Below are 15104 nucleotides of genomic sequence, written 5' to 3' on the forward strand. Positions count from 1 at the left end.
TCTCTGTACCTTTTCCCCCTCTCCCCCCCTTCCAGTTCCCTGCTGGTAACTCTCCATGTGATCTCCATTTCTGTGATTCTGTTCCTGTTCTAGTTATTTGCTTAGTTTGTTTTTGTTTTTGTTTTTTAGGTTCAGTTGTTGATAATTGTGATTTTCTTGTCATTTTACTGTTCATAGTTTTGATCTTCTTCTTTTTCTTAGATAAGTCCCTTTAACATTCAGGTTTGGGGATGATGAACTCCTTTAATTTTACCCTATCTGGGAAGCACTTAAGCTATCCTTCTATTCTAAATTATAGCTTTGCTGGATAAAGCAATGTTGGATGTAGGTCCTTGCCTTTCATGACTTGGAATACTTCTTTCCAGCCCCTTCTTGCCTGCAAGGTTTCTTTTGAGAAATCAGCTGATAATCTTATGGGCACTCCTTTGTAAGTGACTGTCTCCTTTTCTCTTGCTGCTTCTAAGATTCTCTCCTTATCTTTAATCTTGTCTAATGTAATTATGATGTGCCTCAGTGTGTGCTTCCTTGGGTCCAACTTCTTTGGGACTCTCTGAGCTTCCTGGACTTCCTGGAAGTCTATTTCCTTTGCCAGATTGGGGAAGTTCTCCTTCATTATGTTTTCAAACAAGTTTTCAGTTTTTTGCTCTTCTTATTCTCCTTCTGGCACCCTTATGATTCGGATGTTGGAATATTTAAAGATGTCCTGGAGGTTCCTAAGCCTCTCCTCATTTTTTTGATTTCTTGTTTCTTTATTCTGTTCTGGTTGACTGTTTATTTCTTCCTTCTGGCCCAAACCATTGATCTGAGTCCTGGTTTCCTTCCCATCACTGTTGGGTCCTTGCATATTTTCCTTTATTTCACTTAACATAGCCTTCACTTTTTCCTCTAATTTGCGACCATGTTCAACCAATTCTGTGAGCATCCTGATTATCAGTGTTTTGAACTGTGTGTCTGATAGGCTAGCTATCTCTTTGTTGCTTAGTTGTATTTTTCCTTGAGCTTTGATCTGTTCTTTCATTTGGGCCATTTTTTTTGCTCTGGACATGCCTGTCACGTAGTAAGGGACAGAGCCTTAGGTGTTCACCAGAGCAGTGTAACCCAGGTCTCTGTATTATGGTACCGTATGTGGGGGAGGGGTCAGAGAGGGAACAGTGATGCTTGTTCAGCTCTCTGCCAGATTTCAGTCACATCCCCTGCTACCCACAAGCAAATTGGGCCCTTCTGGTGCTGATTACCCATGGGTGGGTTTGTGTGCATTCTAGGACCCTGTGGGTCTCTCCAACAAACTCTCCTGTGAGGCTGGGAGTTTCTCCTGCTGCCTTAACCCCCCCAGATGTTTTCAGTCAGAGGTCTTGAGGCTTTATTCCCTGCACTGAAACCCTGGGTTGCATGGTCCGTCTCACTCCCCAGTTGTAACTCTTGGTTTATCTGCATGAAAATGTGGGACCAGCTGCTCCACCAGCCACCACCTTGCCGAGAGTCCTCTCTGCCAGCTGCCCAGATCCACCCCTCTTACCGGTCTGAATGAATGTTTCTTCTTTAACTCCTTGGTTGTCGGACTTCCATACAGTTCAATTTTCTGGCAGTTCTGGTTGTTTTTTGTTTTTAAATTTGTTTTTGTCCTTCTTTTGGTTGTGCAAGGAGGCACAGCGTGTCTACCTACACCTCCATCTTGGCCAGAAGCCTGGACTTTTAAACTAAAGACATTTAAGTCTTTTCTAAGTTTCTTCTGAGATCATTTGAAGATATGGGTCAGATTTTGTCACTCCTTGGCTTAAATTCTTTTAATTTATCACCCCTTGGCCTGCACACTTTACAGGACAAATTCTTTAGCTTCTCACTTGAAGCCTTTCCTGTCTGTCCCTCTCCTCTTTCACTGCTTCCATCCCCTTTTAATTCTCCATCTCCCATTGAAACAAATTACTTGCTGTTGCATGAATGAATCACTTGCCATAATATCTCAATCTGTCATTCCCTGTTGTATATGCTTACTGAAACATCTTATTTTTCTCCCCCTTTTACCTGAAAAATTCCTTTTGATTCTTTGGAACTCAAGTCCCATTATACCTCCTCTGTAAGCCTTCCACGACCATTTCCCAATCTGGAGAGATGCCCCTCTTTTGTGCTTTGTAACTATTTAGCTCTCTGAGCTCCCTCTACTGTCTCAGTATCCTGGAGATACAGGCTAGGGCGGGGCATCACCCTGTATGGGTGTACAGAGCAGGAGCAGAGCAACTTTTTTATTTTTGATTTTAGAGGGAAGGGAAGGGAAGGAGAAAGAGGAAACATCAATGTGAAAGAGAAACACTGATTGTTTGTCTTCCACAAGTCCACTGACTGGGGGACCAAACCTGCAACCCTGTCAGAGAATTGAACTGGCAACCTAACTGAGCCACGCTGGCTGGGGCAGAGCCAACCTTTTGGACACCTTTGACAATCCAAGATGGAGTTACTGTCAGCCATGACAGTTATGCTAAGTGCTATATCAAGATTGGGCAATGGGACACCCTTAGGAGAGACCCAGAACACCCCAAACCACAAGTCTGGACACTTGGACAATGACTCCATCTGAACATTGATATAAGTGGGAACCCCCCACCTCTGTGCCAGTAGACTTTTAAGGATTCAGAGCTTCGACCACCTAGTGATTGAGCTTGACTGTACCACAGACTTGGAGCCCTGCTGGACTTCCATTCCACTGGACACATGCCACCACTCTAGCTGCCTAGCTTGAGACTCAGGCCTGCCTCTCCAACTGCAGACACCTCCAGTGATGGGGACTTTGCATTGGACGCTGGTTCTGCTTGCTTATATCCCACAAGGTCCCCCTCTCTGTGTGCATGTGACACTACTGGCTTATCGCAGAGGTCTCCCTTAATGAAACTGGCATGGTGGAAAGACAAAAAAAGGAGTGTGACTCCTTTTGATGCTCCCTTGCTCATAACAATGGGCTTTGTGAAGCTACCTTCTCTCCATTTTTCTTCCACAAGTTCAGGCAGGTTACCTACAGGGAGGGGTAGGTGCTATGGTTCCAAGTGATGTAAGCTGTGACCTCCAGGCCATCCTCCCTAAGGGAGCAAAAGCTTGAGATAAGTACCCAGAAGAGAAGCCCGGAGGGAGCCCAGGGTCAGCTCTTGGGGAATCTAGCTGCCTCATAGGGCCCTTAGCAGCAGCCTGCCCTAGCAATTCTTGAGCATACACATTGGTGGAATAACAATTTATAATACACATGGAGTGCCTTCTGTGTTCCAGGCACTATTTTGGCCACTTTACCTTATCTTATGTTACCTTCACAAAAATCATGACTGCTGAAATTTAGAGATTGCCCAAGGTTGTACGTTAAATGACAAAGTCATGATTCAAATCTGAGCGTTCTGTTTCTAGAGCCCATGCTAGCCACTACTCTACTTTATAACCTTCCTGGCTTCTGATCTCCAGTTTCCTGCCTACCTTCTGTGGGTAACCAAATCAGAGGGTCCCAAGGCAAGGACTAGGACTTCTCTCCTCCTCACCTACCCCCACTCCCACTCCTCTCTGGAGGACCAGTTCAGGCCTGGGTCTGAGAATTCTCAGCAGCAGAAGGGCAGCGCCCAAGTGCAGGGGCCTCTGGAGGCTCAAGGAGAGAAAAAGCATGGTACATGGGGAAAGGCCTGGCTGGGGTGGGAGTGGGGGGCTGGAAGCTGACCAGGATACAGGGATTCTAGTCCAGGCTGTCTCTTAGACTCTTGCTTGGAGGAAGTTCTTGCTTTCTTTTTGGGCCTCAGTTTCCCCATTTGTAAAACAAGGTTAAATATGGGACGAGTTGATCCACCTCCGCCAAAAGAGAGGGTATCTTCAGTTGTACTGGGGAAAGGGCCGGACATGGACGCCAGGGACAAGGCGCAGGGAGAAGGCTCTATCTAGGTTCTCGGCCGACAGCCTGGAGATGGGATGAGGTGGGCTTTCGAGCTCAGTACTTCTGCCCTATCTCTGTGACAGGGCCAGGGTTAAGCAGATCTCCAAACTATAGTAAGAGGAGGAGGTGGGAGTGGAGCATGGGTCTGGGTCCCACGCTCACTCAACCCGCACCTTTTCAATCCTTTCAAAGGAGTTACAGCCCCAACGGAGTGCAGGTTGCGGGCGACAAGTTAGCGGCCAGCTGCGCTGCGGCGGCCACAGTGGACGCTGCGGCCCGCGGGGTTCGAGGAGCATCACGTCATCTTTTCGCCAGGCGCCCGCCCCCTACCAGACAGGGCCTGCGCAGGCGCGGCGGGAGGGGTCCGCGGTGAGGGCTCCCAGAGCTCTCCACCGAGCTCTCTCCGCTCTGCTCCTGGCTTGCTCGGGCCGCGGCGCTCTCAGTTGGCGGTAGCGGCGGAAGCGCGGAGGGGAAGGCGTTCAGGATGCGGTGCGGGGCGGCCCGGTGCCCCCCTGCCCTGTCAAGGCAGCCGCAGCGGCCTCGGGGACCGGGCCAGTGCCGGGGGCGGCGGCCCGAGCCACGGTAGCGGCGGCGGCGGCAGGAGGGGCGGTTTGAGGCCGGGCGGGCGCCTGGGTGCGGGGGCTCCGTGCTCCGCACGGCCCTGCTCGGCCCCGGCGCCATGAGCGGCGGCGGCGGCGGCGGCGGCGGTGGTGGTGGAGGGGGCTCTGCGCCCAGTCGCTTCGCTGACTACTTTGTCATCTGCGGGCTGGACACAGAGACCGGGTTGGAGCCGGACGAGCTGTCGGGTAAGTGCGCGCGGAGCGGATGGCCGCTTCCCCGCGCCCGCTTGGGCCGGGGCCCTCTCCCCCCACTCCGCCCCCTCCTCTCCCCCAGGAAACCTCCCTTCACCCTGCTTTGTCCCAGGAGCCGGGCAAGGGTAGCTTAGAAGGACCCAGGGCGGGCGCCCGGGAAAGGAGCGTGGTGCTGGAAGAGGGGAGATTAGGATGAGGGGCTCTGAACCTTTAGGGGTCCAAACGATCTCTACGCCCCGCTGCTCTGGACACGTCGGCGCTGACCAGGAAGAGGGCAGGGTGTGTGTTCTCAGTCTGGTGAAGGGAGAGTGACCTAGTATAAATTAAAGGGAAGCCTGTTGTCGAACACCCGTTAGGGAGGCAGCTCACGTCCTAGAGAGAAAGTTCCACCCAGACTTAAAAAAAAAAGGCAAAACAAAACTTGGTGAGTTTATCTGGCTTCTTTCCAAGAAGCCTGTGATAACAGTTCCTCAGAATCATTCTAACTCGCCTTGGGCCGGGTCCTCTGGGTTAATAGGATGTGATAAAGTATTCTTGGGTCACACCAAGAACAGTGAGAACTCCCTTAGTTCTAGAAAGGGCTTGTACCCCCGGGGCCCTTTTTATGAAAAGTAATTTATATCCTTTATGAGGCCAGCGTCATTTGTGAATAAAAGGGCAGCAACTTAGTGGGAGAGCCTGGGTTGCATAGTGATGCTTCTGAAGTCATTTTTCAAAGGGGAAGTGGTGGGGAAGAAAAGATGGGGCTCTTATCAGATTTGACATTAATTGAGGAAGGGTGTCAGAATTGTATTGTAAAATCCCCATGAATTCCACCGCACCCGTCACTGGAGCCTTTGAATTACAACAGTCTTGAAAAAGTTTTGGCTGGAGTTTCCAGTTTGCAGGTTTCATGTGGATGGAAGTTTGTTGTGTCATCTTGAATTGATGGGAGATACTCTTTCAGTCTTGTGTCATGATGTATTCACTGTAAAGTTTCCCGAAAGTGATTCTTTTGTTGACTAATTTTATTTTGCTTCAGAGAAGATACACAGGTCTGTTTTTGTCACCAGAAAAATTCCAGTGGTACGAAAAAAGAATTAGGTGCACACTTCAAATGACAGAAATGGATTGGCTTTTAAAAAACATGGTAAATTGATGACCTTTGAAAGGTCAGAATAAACTGCTTTCTGAAATTAATACAGGTGAAAAAAATCATGAAGCAATAATGCAGTTACTACTAGGCCATTTGTTGGGGTAGCTTTATCATTTCAAGTTCACATTTTGACTTCAAATCCTTAGAATACAGAAGTTAATTTGTCATCTGTTTCATATTTATTAAGTGTGTGACTCTGGTGTAATTGTTGGAATTCAGTTCGCAGTATGGGAGCTGGAAGGGACTTCAAAGAGGAAAACGAAGCTTAGGAAGGTCAGTAGGGACATTGTCCTGTTAGTTAATTACCTACTTTTGGTCCAGTGCTCCTCTCCTAATGCTAAAATGCATCTCATTGCCTGGCTGGGTCTTTAGAAAACACTAACATGTTGAGAAAGACTAAAAATAACAGTTCTTCCCAGTGAAAGAAGCTTGAAGGTTGTGGAATAAACCAGTGTTATTTTTATTGTTTAATTTTTGGAGTGTCTATTATATAGACATTTGAAAAAAGAGAAAGAAAAAACCTTATATAGACATTTGATTTTAGAAAATAATCAAACAGCTTGCAAATAATAAATATTCCCCTCTGTTATTGACTATTTCTGTGACTGGAAGCAACTTAGGTAAATCATCAATAAAAAAGAAAATGTAAAAAGCATCCCATCAAGTACATCCTCATCAATGTTAATTCTCTGTAAGTAAATATCTGTTAATTATCTGGCTTTTCCGCGAGCTAACATTATATTCCTGTGAAAGCTTCCTGGGAGGATAAAGAAAGGGGGATGAGTTGTATAAAATATGTAAAGGGTACTTTTCCTGTCTTTTAAAATGTGGTTGTAATAGTGGAATGCCAGCACCAGTTATTCGATATGTAGCCTTTGTTAGAATAGGCACTGATTAAAGGATTTCTTTTTTAATTCATTTCATTTCTGGTGGATTAGTAGGGAAATCTGGACTACCCAGAAGAAATCTTTGAATAAAACAAAACAGAATACAAGTAGCTCTATTCGGGTCAGTTTTGAGATGCTAAATGGTACATTTTTTCTGCTCAGCCTGCCTTATAGCTTCCAAATCGATGATGTCATAGTGAAATGACAGGAAATTGTGAATTGCACCCAGGTGCTTTAGGGAAGTACTGAGAAGTGAGTCTATTCTCTCGAAGCAGATTAAGTTATATGTATCATGTAGCTTCTATGTTCTTAAAAAGTGAATCCAGAATAAATAAATCAAAGATGCTCAGTATTCCTCCTGGTTTTGTGGAGAAGGATTAAGATTCATTGTCTGGTAGTACCCTGGCTGCTGTGGTTCAGTTGGGTGGGTGTCATACTGCACACCGGAAGATCGCAGATCTGATTGGGCCCAGATCATGGCACATTCTTGGGTTGCAGGCTTGGTCCTCAGTCAGGACCAAGAATTTATGTGCAGAATTTATGTTTCTCTCTCACATGGGTGTTTCTCTCCCTCTCTTTCTCTCTTCCTTCCTTTCTCTCTAGAATCAATAAAAGAAAAAGAATTAAATAAAAGATTAATTGTCTGGTTGCAAGCATATAATTTGCTGTGTTAAATATAGACTAAGATCATTGGGTTTTATAGGAATCTCTCCGTGTCACCGCTTCCCTTTTCTCGAAGACTTAAGCATTTATCAAGCTATGTAGTTATTTGTTGTGCAAGGAACTGAGAGAGGTGTGAAAATTACTTTGTTTTCAGGTTGGTTGAAGAAGTACTTTGGGTTGGAAGGAGAGGAAGGTAATCTGGGAGTGAAGCACAAGTCTAGCCAACTTTAGGAAATTGTATTTGCTTGTTAGCTTTTTGAGCTTGTCAGGTAGGTAAGCAAATCTGGAAGAAATGCTTTTGGTTTACCTTTCTATTATTGTCGGCCAACCCTTCGTTGTGGGGGGAGGCAGATTGTAGTAGAGTTCAGTCCCTTTTTCTACCCCTTTGATGGGTGGGTTTCCTGGACATCTCTATTTTCCTTTTTTCTTCTTATGGTCATCACCGGTGACTGCAAGAGAAGGCTTACCATGAGGTGGGATTCCTGTTTACTTTCTCTGTCTGTGCCTGAACCTTAAGATTCCAGAATGCATGTGACCTATTTTTTACTTGGAATCTTTAAGTTCCTCTGAACTGATGTACCCCCAGCATTGAGATGTTAATATCTTAGGTTCGTGCATCCACAAGATACTCCAGTTTTCCAGGCTCTGTTACAGGAATTGAAGAGAAGGCGTTGGAGACATAGATAAGTGGGAGACTAGCTAGCTCTTTGTGTAGTCTACTTAGAACACTGAGAATACATTGAAATCATCTCTTAATGCCACATTTAGAAGAGAGAAAAAGTGCCCACTGTCCAGAAAAGCCAGAGGACCCTTCGAATCATACTTCCTCTCGACCATATTGCTCACTGGAGTTAGAATGTCAGATCTGTGGAATATCAAATGCCCAGCACTCTTAGAGATTATGTAGCCTTCTGCTTTTATAGATGAGGAAACTGAGGCCCCGAGAAAGTTAAAAATATTTGTCTCCCTTGCTATTCTTGCTTTCTTTGCATGCTTTGCAGTGATCTGAAGAGTAAGAGAGGCAAGGAAAATATTTGGCAGGGGCAGGAGCAGACATGATGGCAGTTTTTTCTAATGCAAGTTTCTGTTTCATGTTAAAGAATACTGTGTGTGATTGTCATGAACTATATCTTTTTTTTTTTAGCTTTTTGTAATGTAATTTCACACCGCGCATTGACTTGAATAATACAAAGAACTTCACTACGTCCTTTTCCCAGATTCACTGATTGTTAACATTTTGCACCATTTTCTTCATCACTTGTATGTCCTCTTTCTCTGTATATACAAACAACCTTATTGAGTTATAATCCACACACCAAGTACCATATTTTGCCGTGTATAACGTGCTCCCATGTATAATGAGCCCCCATGTTTTTGGCTCAAACTTTCAGGAAAACAATCTTTCATTTAAATTTTTTAATTCCTTTTTTGTTTATATTTATATATTTGTTTTTGTATTATAAAGGAATTTTAGCATTTATTTTTTTAACATATTATGGTACAAGAAATTTTATGTAGTGGATAATTACAAAACACAAACATATACATGGTATTTCAGGCACTGCTCGTGTATAATGTGCATCCCTATTTCCCCTCAAAAATTGGGGCAAAAAGTGCACATTATACATGGAAAAACATGGCAGTTCACTTATTTGAAGTATACAACTCTGTGGTTTTTAGTATATTTACAGAGCTGTGCAATCATTACAATCGTTTTTAAAATATACCACATTCATCACTGTCTCCAAAACCCATGCTCATTATCAGTCACTTCCCATTTCCTTCTAATTCCCTGTTCTCCACTCCTAGGCTACCATGAATCTCTTTTTGATCTTTATAGATTTGCCTATTTTGGTTATTTCATGTAAATAGAAGCGTATAATACATGGTCTTTTGTAATTGGCTTCTTTTCATTTAGCATGTTTTCAGGGTTTCTCCATGTTGTAGCATGTATCAGTATGTTCTTTTTTTTCCTTTTTTTAAAGATTTTAAAAAAAAATTTTGTTGAGAGAGCAAGGGAGGGAGAGAGAGAGGGAAAGACACATCAGTGTGTGCTTCTCGGGTGCCCCCTACTGGGCACGTGCCCTGCAACCCAGGCATGTGCCCTGACTGGGAATGGAACTAGTGACCCTTTGGTTCGCAGGCCTGCTGTGAGTCCACTGAGCTACATAGGCCAGGGCTGTTACTTCATTTAATAGCATGAATAACGCTGCTGTAAATATTTGTGTATGTTTTTTATGTGGACATATATTTCTATTTCTCCTGGAGTGGTATTGCTAGGTCATAAGGCAACTCCATGCTTGACCTTTTGAGAAATTGCCAGACTGTTTTTCAAAACAGCTGCATCAGTTTATATTCCCAATAACAGCATATAAAGGTTACACTTTTTACATATTCTCACCAACACTTTTGAATATAGGCATCCTGGCAAGTATGAAGTGGTGTCCCACTGTGTGTGTGTGTTTTTTCAAATTATAAGAGGAAGTTTAATTTAGAAAGTTACAGAGGTAGTAGAATCGAGCAGGCTGGGCTGTGTGGGCACAGGAAACAAGTTACAGGGGCAGAAGAAAGGGCCCTTGGAGTTTAGGAGAGAGAAATGCAAAGGTAAAGTACCTAGGGGGAAGGGGAAGAGCAAGGGGAGAGCATGCTGCTGAGAGGGAGAACACCTCATTGTGGTTTTGATTTGCATAATCTTGATGGCTAAGGATTACTTATTTAAAAGAAAAAAAAAGGCTGTTTCTTCCCAGAGATGAGTGATGATAAAGTTTGATGAGCCCTGGCGGGTGTGGCTCAGTTGGTTCTGCAAACCAAAGGTTGCTGGTTGGATTCCTGGTCTGGGTTGTGGGTTTTGTTCCCAGTCACAAGTGCAAGAGGCAACTGATTCTTGTTTCTCTCTCACATCCTTTCTCTCCCTCTCTCTCTCTTTCCCTTCCCCGCTTTCTGGAATCATTGAAGAAAAGAAAAGAAAAGAAATTATGAGCATGTTTCAAATAGGGAGTCATCATGAGCTAAACTTTTAAAGAGATTTTAAATACTTAAAATTAAAAAAAGTAAATGTATTGATTTAGAGAGAATGGAAGGGGGTGCGGGGTCAGAGAGAATGAGAGAGAGAGAGAGAAAGAGAGAAAGAGAAACATTGATGTGAGAGAGAAACACTAATTGGCTGCCTCTCATAGGTGCCCCAACTTGGGGTTGAACCAGCAACCTAAGCATGTGCCCTGATCAGGAATCCTACTCTTGGTGCACCGGCTTATGCTACAATGAACTGAGCCATACCTGCAAGGGCTGAGCTAAACTTAATTTGTACTTTCCTCTACCACTCTGATCAGTGACGTACAAATTCTCTCATGGTCATTTTGTGAAGGTATCTCGTCTCTGATGCCCAGACTTTTTCCTAAGTGAAGTAAAAGTCAGAGTCATTCTATTTACATGAAATATCCAGAATAGGGACTAGTAGCTTACCTCAGCCTTGTGTGGTGTTTTTAGAGACGAAGGTTGCTTGGTGGGGGGAGGGAGAATTCCTAAGTTAGGTGGTGTGCTTCCCTTTTATAAGGTAGTAAGGAAGAAGTCAAGAGACCAACCAACAGAAGCAATGACAGAGCAGCCCAAGGCAGTTTAAAATTGCATTGCTAAATTTAGTTGCAGAGACTCTGTATTCTTAAACATAAAGGAACCCCACTTCACACTCCCTCAGGTAGGCAGCATCACATTATACTTTGACCCTGAGGCTCTGCTCCTCTCTTAGGAGGAAATCCTGAGTCAGTGTTTTGGTGGTTAAACCAAATTCTTTTAAACTCTGCTCAGCCCTTCCTTCCTTCCTAGATTAAAAATAAAGTTTTATTTGCCCAAGGCCTCCTTTGGCAACAGCTATTATAAACTTGTTTTTGGCTAATTCCGGTGGAAGGCATACTTGAACTTGGCTCAGCTCCTCAATTCCTGTTGCCACGTCTGGGTTTGAATTACTATCAGGTGGTTTTAGAGGTCTCTCAGGAACCTAGATGCACATGAAGGTACCTATACTTGATCTGTTTTAGGTTGGATATAGCATAGGATCCAGTGAAAGAGAAGGCCTTGCCTTTTAAAGATTTTATTTATTTATTTTTTGAGAGAGGGGAACAGATGAGAAAGAGGGGGAGAAACATCTATCAGATTGGTCGGCTCTTACAAACCCCTAACCAGGGACCCGGCCCGCTTCCTGGGCATGTGCCCTGACCAGGAACTGAACTGGTGACCTTTTGCTTTGTGGGATGACGCCCAGCCTACTGAGCCACACTAGTCAGGACGAAAGCCTTGCCTTTTAGAAGCTGATCACTTCTTATGGAATTCAGCGATTACACATATCTTATCACTGCCAGATTTTTAGATGTATTTCTTAAAAGTTATTAAGTGAAGCAGATCTTGGCCAAATGTCTGTGTTCCAGATGTTCTGTGATGGCTAATTTTGGTTCACAGTGTATAGAACCTTTGACTGGTTTGAGTGGCTGAGTCCTGTCACGGTGGAAAATGAGATTAGGTACCTGCTCTCAAGCTGTTCAGAGTATGCTTCCAAGGGACCAGGTATAATTCCAGGAAGTAAGATGGGATGAGGTATGGTTCCAGGAGTGTCCAACTTTTTGTCGTCTCTGGGCCACACTGGAAGAGGAAGAGTTGTCTTGGGCCATACCTTTAATACACAAACACGGCCTGTGAACCAAGTGGTCACCAGTTTGATTCCCAGTCAGGGCACGTGCCTGGGTTTCAGGCCAGGTCCCCAGGTAGGGGGCGTGTGAGAGGCAACCACACATAGATGGTTCTCTCCCTCCCCCTCTGTCTAAAAATAAATAAATAAATAAAAGGTTTTGAGTAAACTTACGATTTTGTGTTGGGTATTCATAGCCATTCTGGGCTGGATGCGGGCCGTGGGCAGTGAGTTGGACATCTCCAGTAGACCTTTGAGTTTCTCAGATATTACACTTAGGATATTTGCTTGTTATCCATGGGATCTGTCATAGTGAGAGCCAGGTTAGTTAGTAACTTTTGTTTGTTCATTAGTGTGATGGGTAAGTTAGGTCAAAATTTTGCCAGGCCATCTGTGGTTTATTGTATGGGCTGAACTAGCTGGGTTAGTCTAAAATGTTTTCATGGAGTGCTGAGACTCCTAAGCAGGGAGAAGGTATGTGGAAGTTCCTCTTATTAAGCTTCATTCCTCTGTGAGTGTGGGGATTGCCTGATTTCTAAACCGTTCCCGGTCGGCAAAACATAAGAGTGTGTACTTATTTATATTGGTCACAGAACCAAAAAAGTCAAAACTAGTAATCACAGATAGTCCAGCCACCACTTTTGACAGATGGTAATGATTAATATTTATAAATGACTTTATAACTTTATAATGTGTTTTTAAAGTTAAAATATTTTCAGCCCTACTTGAAATATTCATACAATTCTTTGTCTAGTATCACCCAGCAAGTTAGAAAGAACTGTTAGAATCCAGGCCTTCTATCTGCCATCTCATCTTTGATGAGATTATTTTTAAATTATAGATTTGGGAAAACTAAAGCCATGGCTTAATCATTGAATAGCAGAGCGGTGGCTTCTCTGATTATCTCCAATCCAGTTGCAGTAGAGAAGCTTTTGCAGGAGAGGAGTCAGGTTGCTTGTTTTCTGAACTGTAGTTGGGCCTGGTTGTTATTTTGTATATATTTTTTCCTGTCTCCCCACCCTTATCAGGTATGGAAATATTTTTCTAGGAACAGATAGATACTAAGGCTTTGTTTCTGTGAAACTCCCTTGTTTGTGCGACTGTTTCAGGATATTTTATGCTTTCTGTCTGAGGTCTGTTTTCTTTGAAAAAAACCCCAAAGTTTTGCATCTGCTAGCCTCAGAAATCCCCGCAGTTTGTATCTTTATAATGAAAGAATATGGGAGGCAGCAGAGAAACTTCCAGCATTTTTAAAGGCAGGAAGAGAGAGGAGGAAATGATTTAGAAATAATAATCATAAACCACGATTTACAGGCCTACTTCAGAGGTACGTGGGTTCCATTCCAGTCTACCTACCACAAGTAAAGTCAGTCATTTTCTGCTGGTGGAGGGTCTTGCCCTCAATTTATAGAAAATGCAGTATCTAAAATAGCGCAATATAGTAAAGTGCTGTAAAATGAGGTATGCTTGTATAAGTGAATAAACCCACTTTATAACAAACACACCTTTTTTTTTCTAAACTTCTTTCTTTCTTTTTTTTAAGATTTTATTTATCTTTAGAGGGGAGGGGAAGGAAAGAGGGAGAGAAACATTAATGTATGGTTGCCTCTCATGCGTCCCCCGCTGGGAACTGGCCTGCAACCCAGGCATGTGCCCTCACTGGGAATCGAGCCATGATCGTGTGGTTTGTAGGCCTGTGCTCAGTCCACTGAGCTATACCAACTAGGGCTTGGAGATGGTGTAGCTGAAAGGTTCTATGTGTCCCCTGGATTTGAAACCCTACCCTCCATTTACAATTTGTGTGACTTGTGCAGTTTACTTCTGTGTTTTAGTTTCTTCATCTCTGAAGTGGAAATAGAATGAATGTTAAATAAGTTAATACATTAAGTGGCTTGGAACAGTGCCTGGTATATGGTAAGTATCCATAATTGTTTGCTGAATCTAGCATTTTTATTGTTTGCCTCACTCAATTTTCTATAATTTTGACAGTGATGAGAAATAGAGATAAGATAATGGTACTTCATACATGATCACATTTAGGTCTCTTAGCAACACATGAGAGAAGTTCTCTTATTCCCATTTTATAGATGAAGAAACTGAGGCACAACACAGTTAAATGACTTGTCTGAAATTTTACAGCAAGTATTTAGAAGATTGGGATTCAAATTCAGATCTGTCAGAATCTAGACTTTTTTAAAAAATTAAACTTTATTAACCAAATATATATACTGTAAAGATGCGTATCAAACTGGTATGCTGTGATATATTTTCATGAACTGAACACACCCATGTTGCCAGCACCCCAAAGTCCTTCCTCAACTCCCTTCCAGCTACCGTGTGCCCCCTCACCCACCAAAAGTAACCACTGTTCTGCCTTCCAACAGCATAGTTTGCCTGTCTTTGTACTTTATATAAATGTAATGATAGGCTGTGTGCTCTTTTATTTCTGGATTCTTTCACACAACATAGGTTCATTCACATTGTTATATGTGGTTTTAGATTATTTGTTCTCATTGCTGTATAGTTTTCCATACCACAATTTATCTTCCAATTCTGTTGATGATGTGAGTAGTTCCTAGATTTTTAGTATTGTAATTGTTGTATATTGTAGATGTTCCTGTATGTGCCCTTTTTGTGTGTGTGAACATGCCCTTTGGTGTGTTGAGTATGGTCTGTTGAGTGGAACTGGTGGGTCAGCGGTACACGAGTGCCATGCTGTTTTCCCCAGCGGTGTTAATTACGGTCTCATGTGCAGTGCCCGAGGGTAGAGGTTGCTGTGTGTCCTCAGCAATGCTCAACATATTCCTTCCTTTCTTTTGACCATTCTGGTTGTTAAGGAGTGGTATTGAATTACTTAAATTTGTATTTTTTGGATGACTAATGAAATTGAGTACCACAAAAGTTTATCAGACACTTGCATATCCTCTTTTTAGAACTATCAAAGTCTTTTGCTATTTTTCTTTCAGGTGGCCTTTTTTGTTGTTGTTTATTGATTTAATGGCCTTCTTTATGATTTCCAGATGTGAGTGTTGTC

At 43.3% G+C, this 15104-nt stretch overlaps 1 protein-coding gene across 3 annotated transcripts in view; it reads left to right on the forward strand.

Annotated features, from left to right (window-relative positions):
* Window positions 1-4260: 4260 nt before the first annotated feature.
* Window positions 4261-15104, forward strand: part of DENND5A (DENN domain containing 5A) — an 85115-nt gene continuing 74271 nt past the window's right edge. For all 3 annotated transcript variants that reach the window (XM_037050106.1, XM_037050107.1, XM_037050108.1), the window contains exon 1: window positions 4261-4701. In XM_037050106.1, coding sequence (XP_036906001.1) covers window positions 4575-4701 — 127 coding nt within the window. In that variant the 5' untranslated portion in view covers window positions 4261-4574. The remainder of the gene's footprint in view (window positions 4702-15104) is intronic.

This window comes from Sturnira hondurensis, unplaced genomic scaffold, assembly GCF_014824575.4.
Source record: "Sturnira hondurensis isolate 20B ecotype Veracruz unplaced genomic scaffold, ASM1482457v3 Scaffold0006505, whole genome shotgun sequence".
Classification (NCBI taxonomy): domain Eukaryota; kingdom Metazoa; phylum Chordata; class Mammalia; order Chiroptera; family Phyllostomidae; genus Sturnira; species Sturnira hondurensis.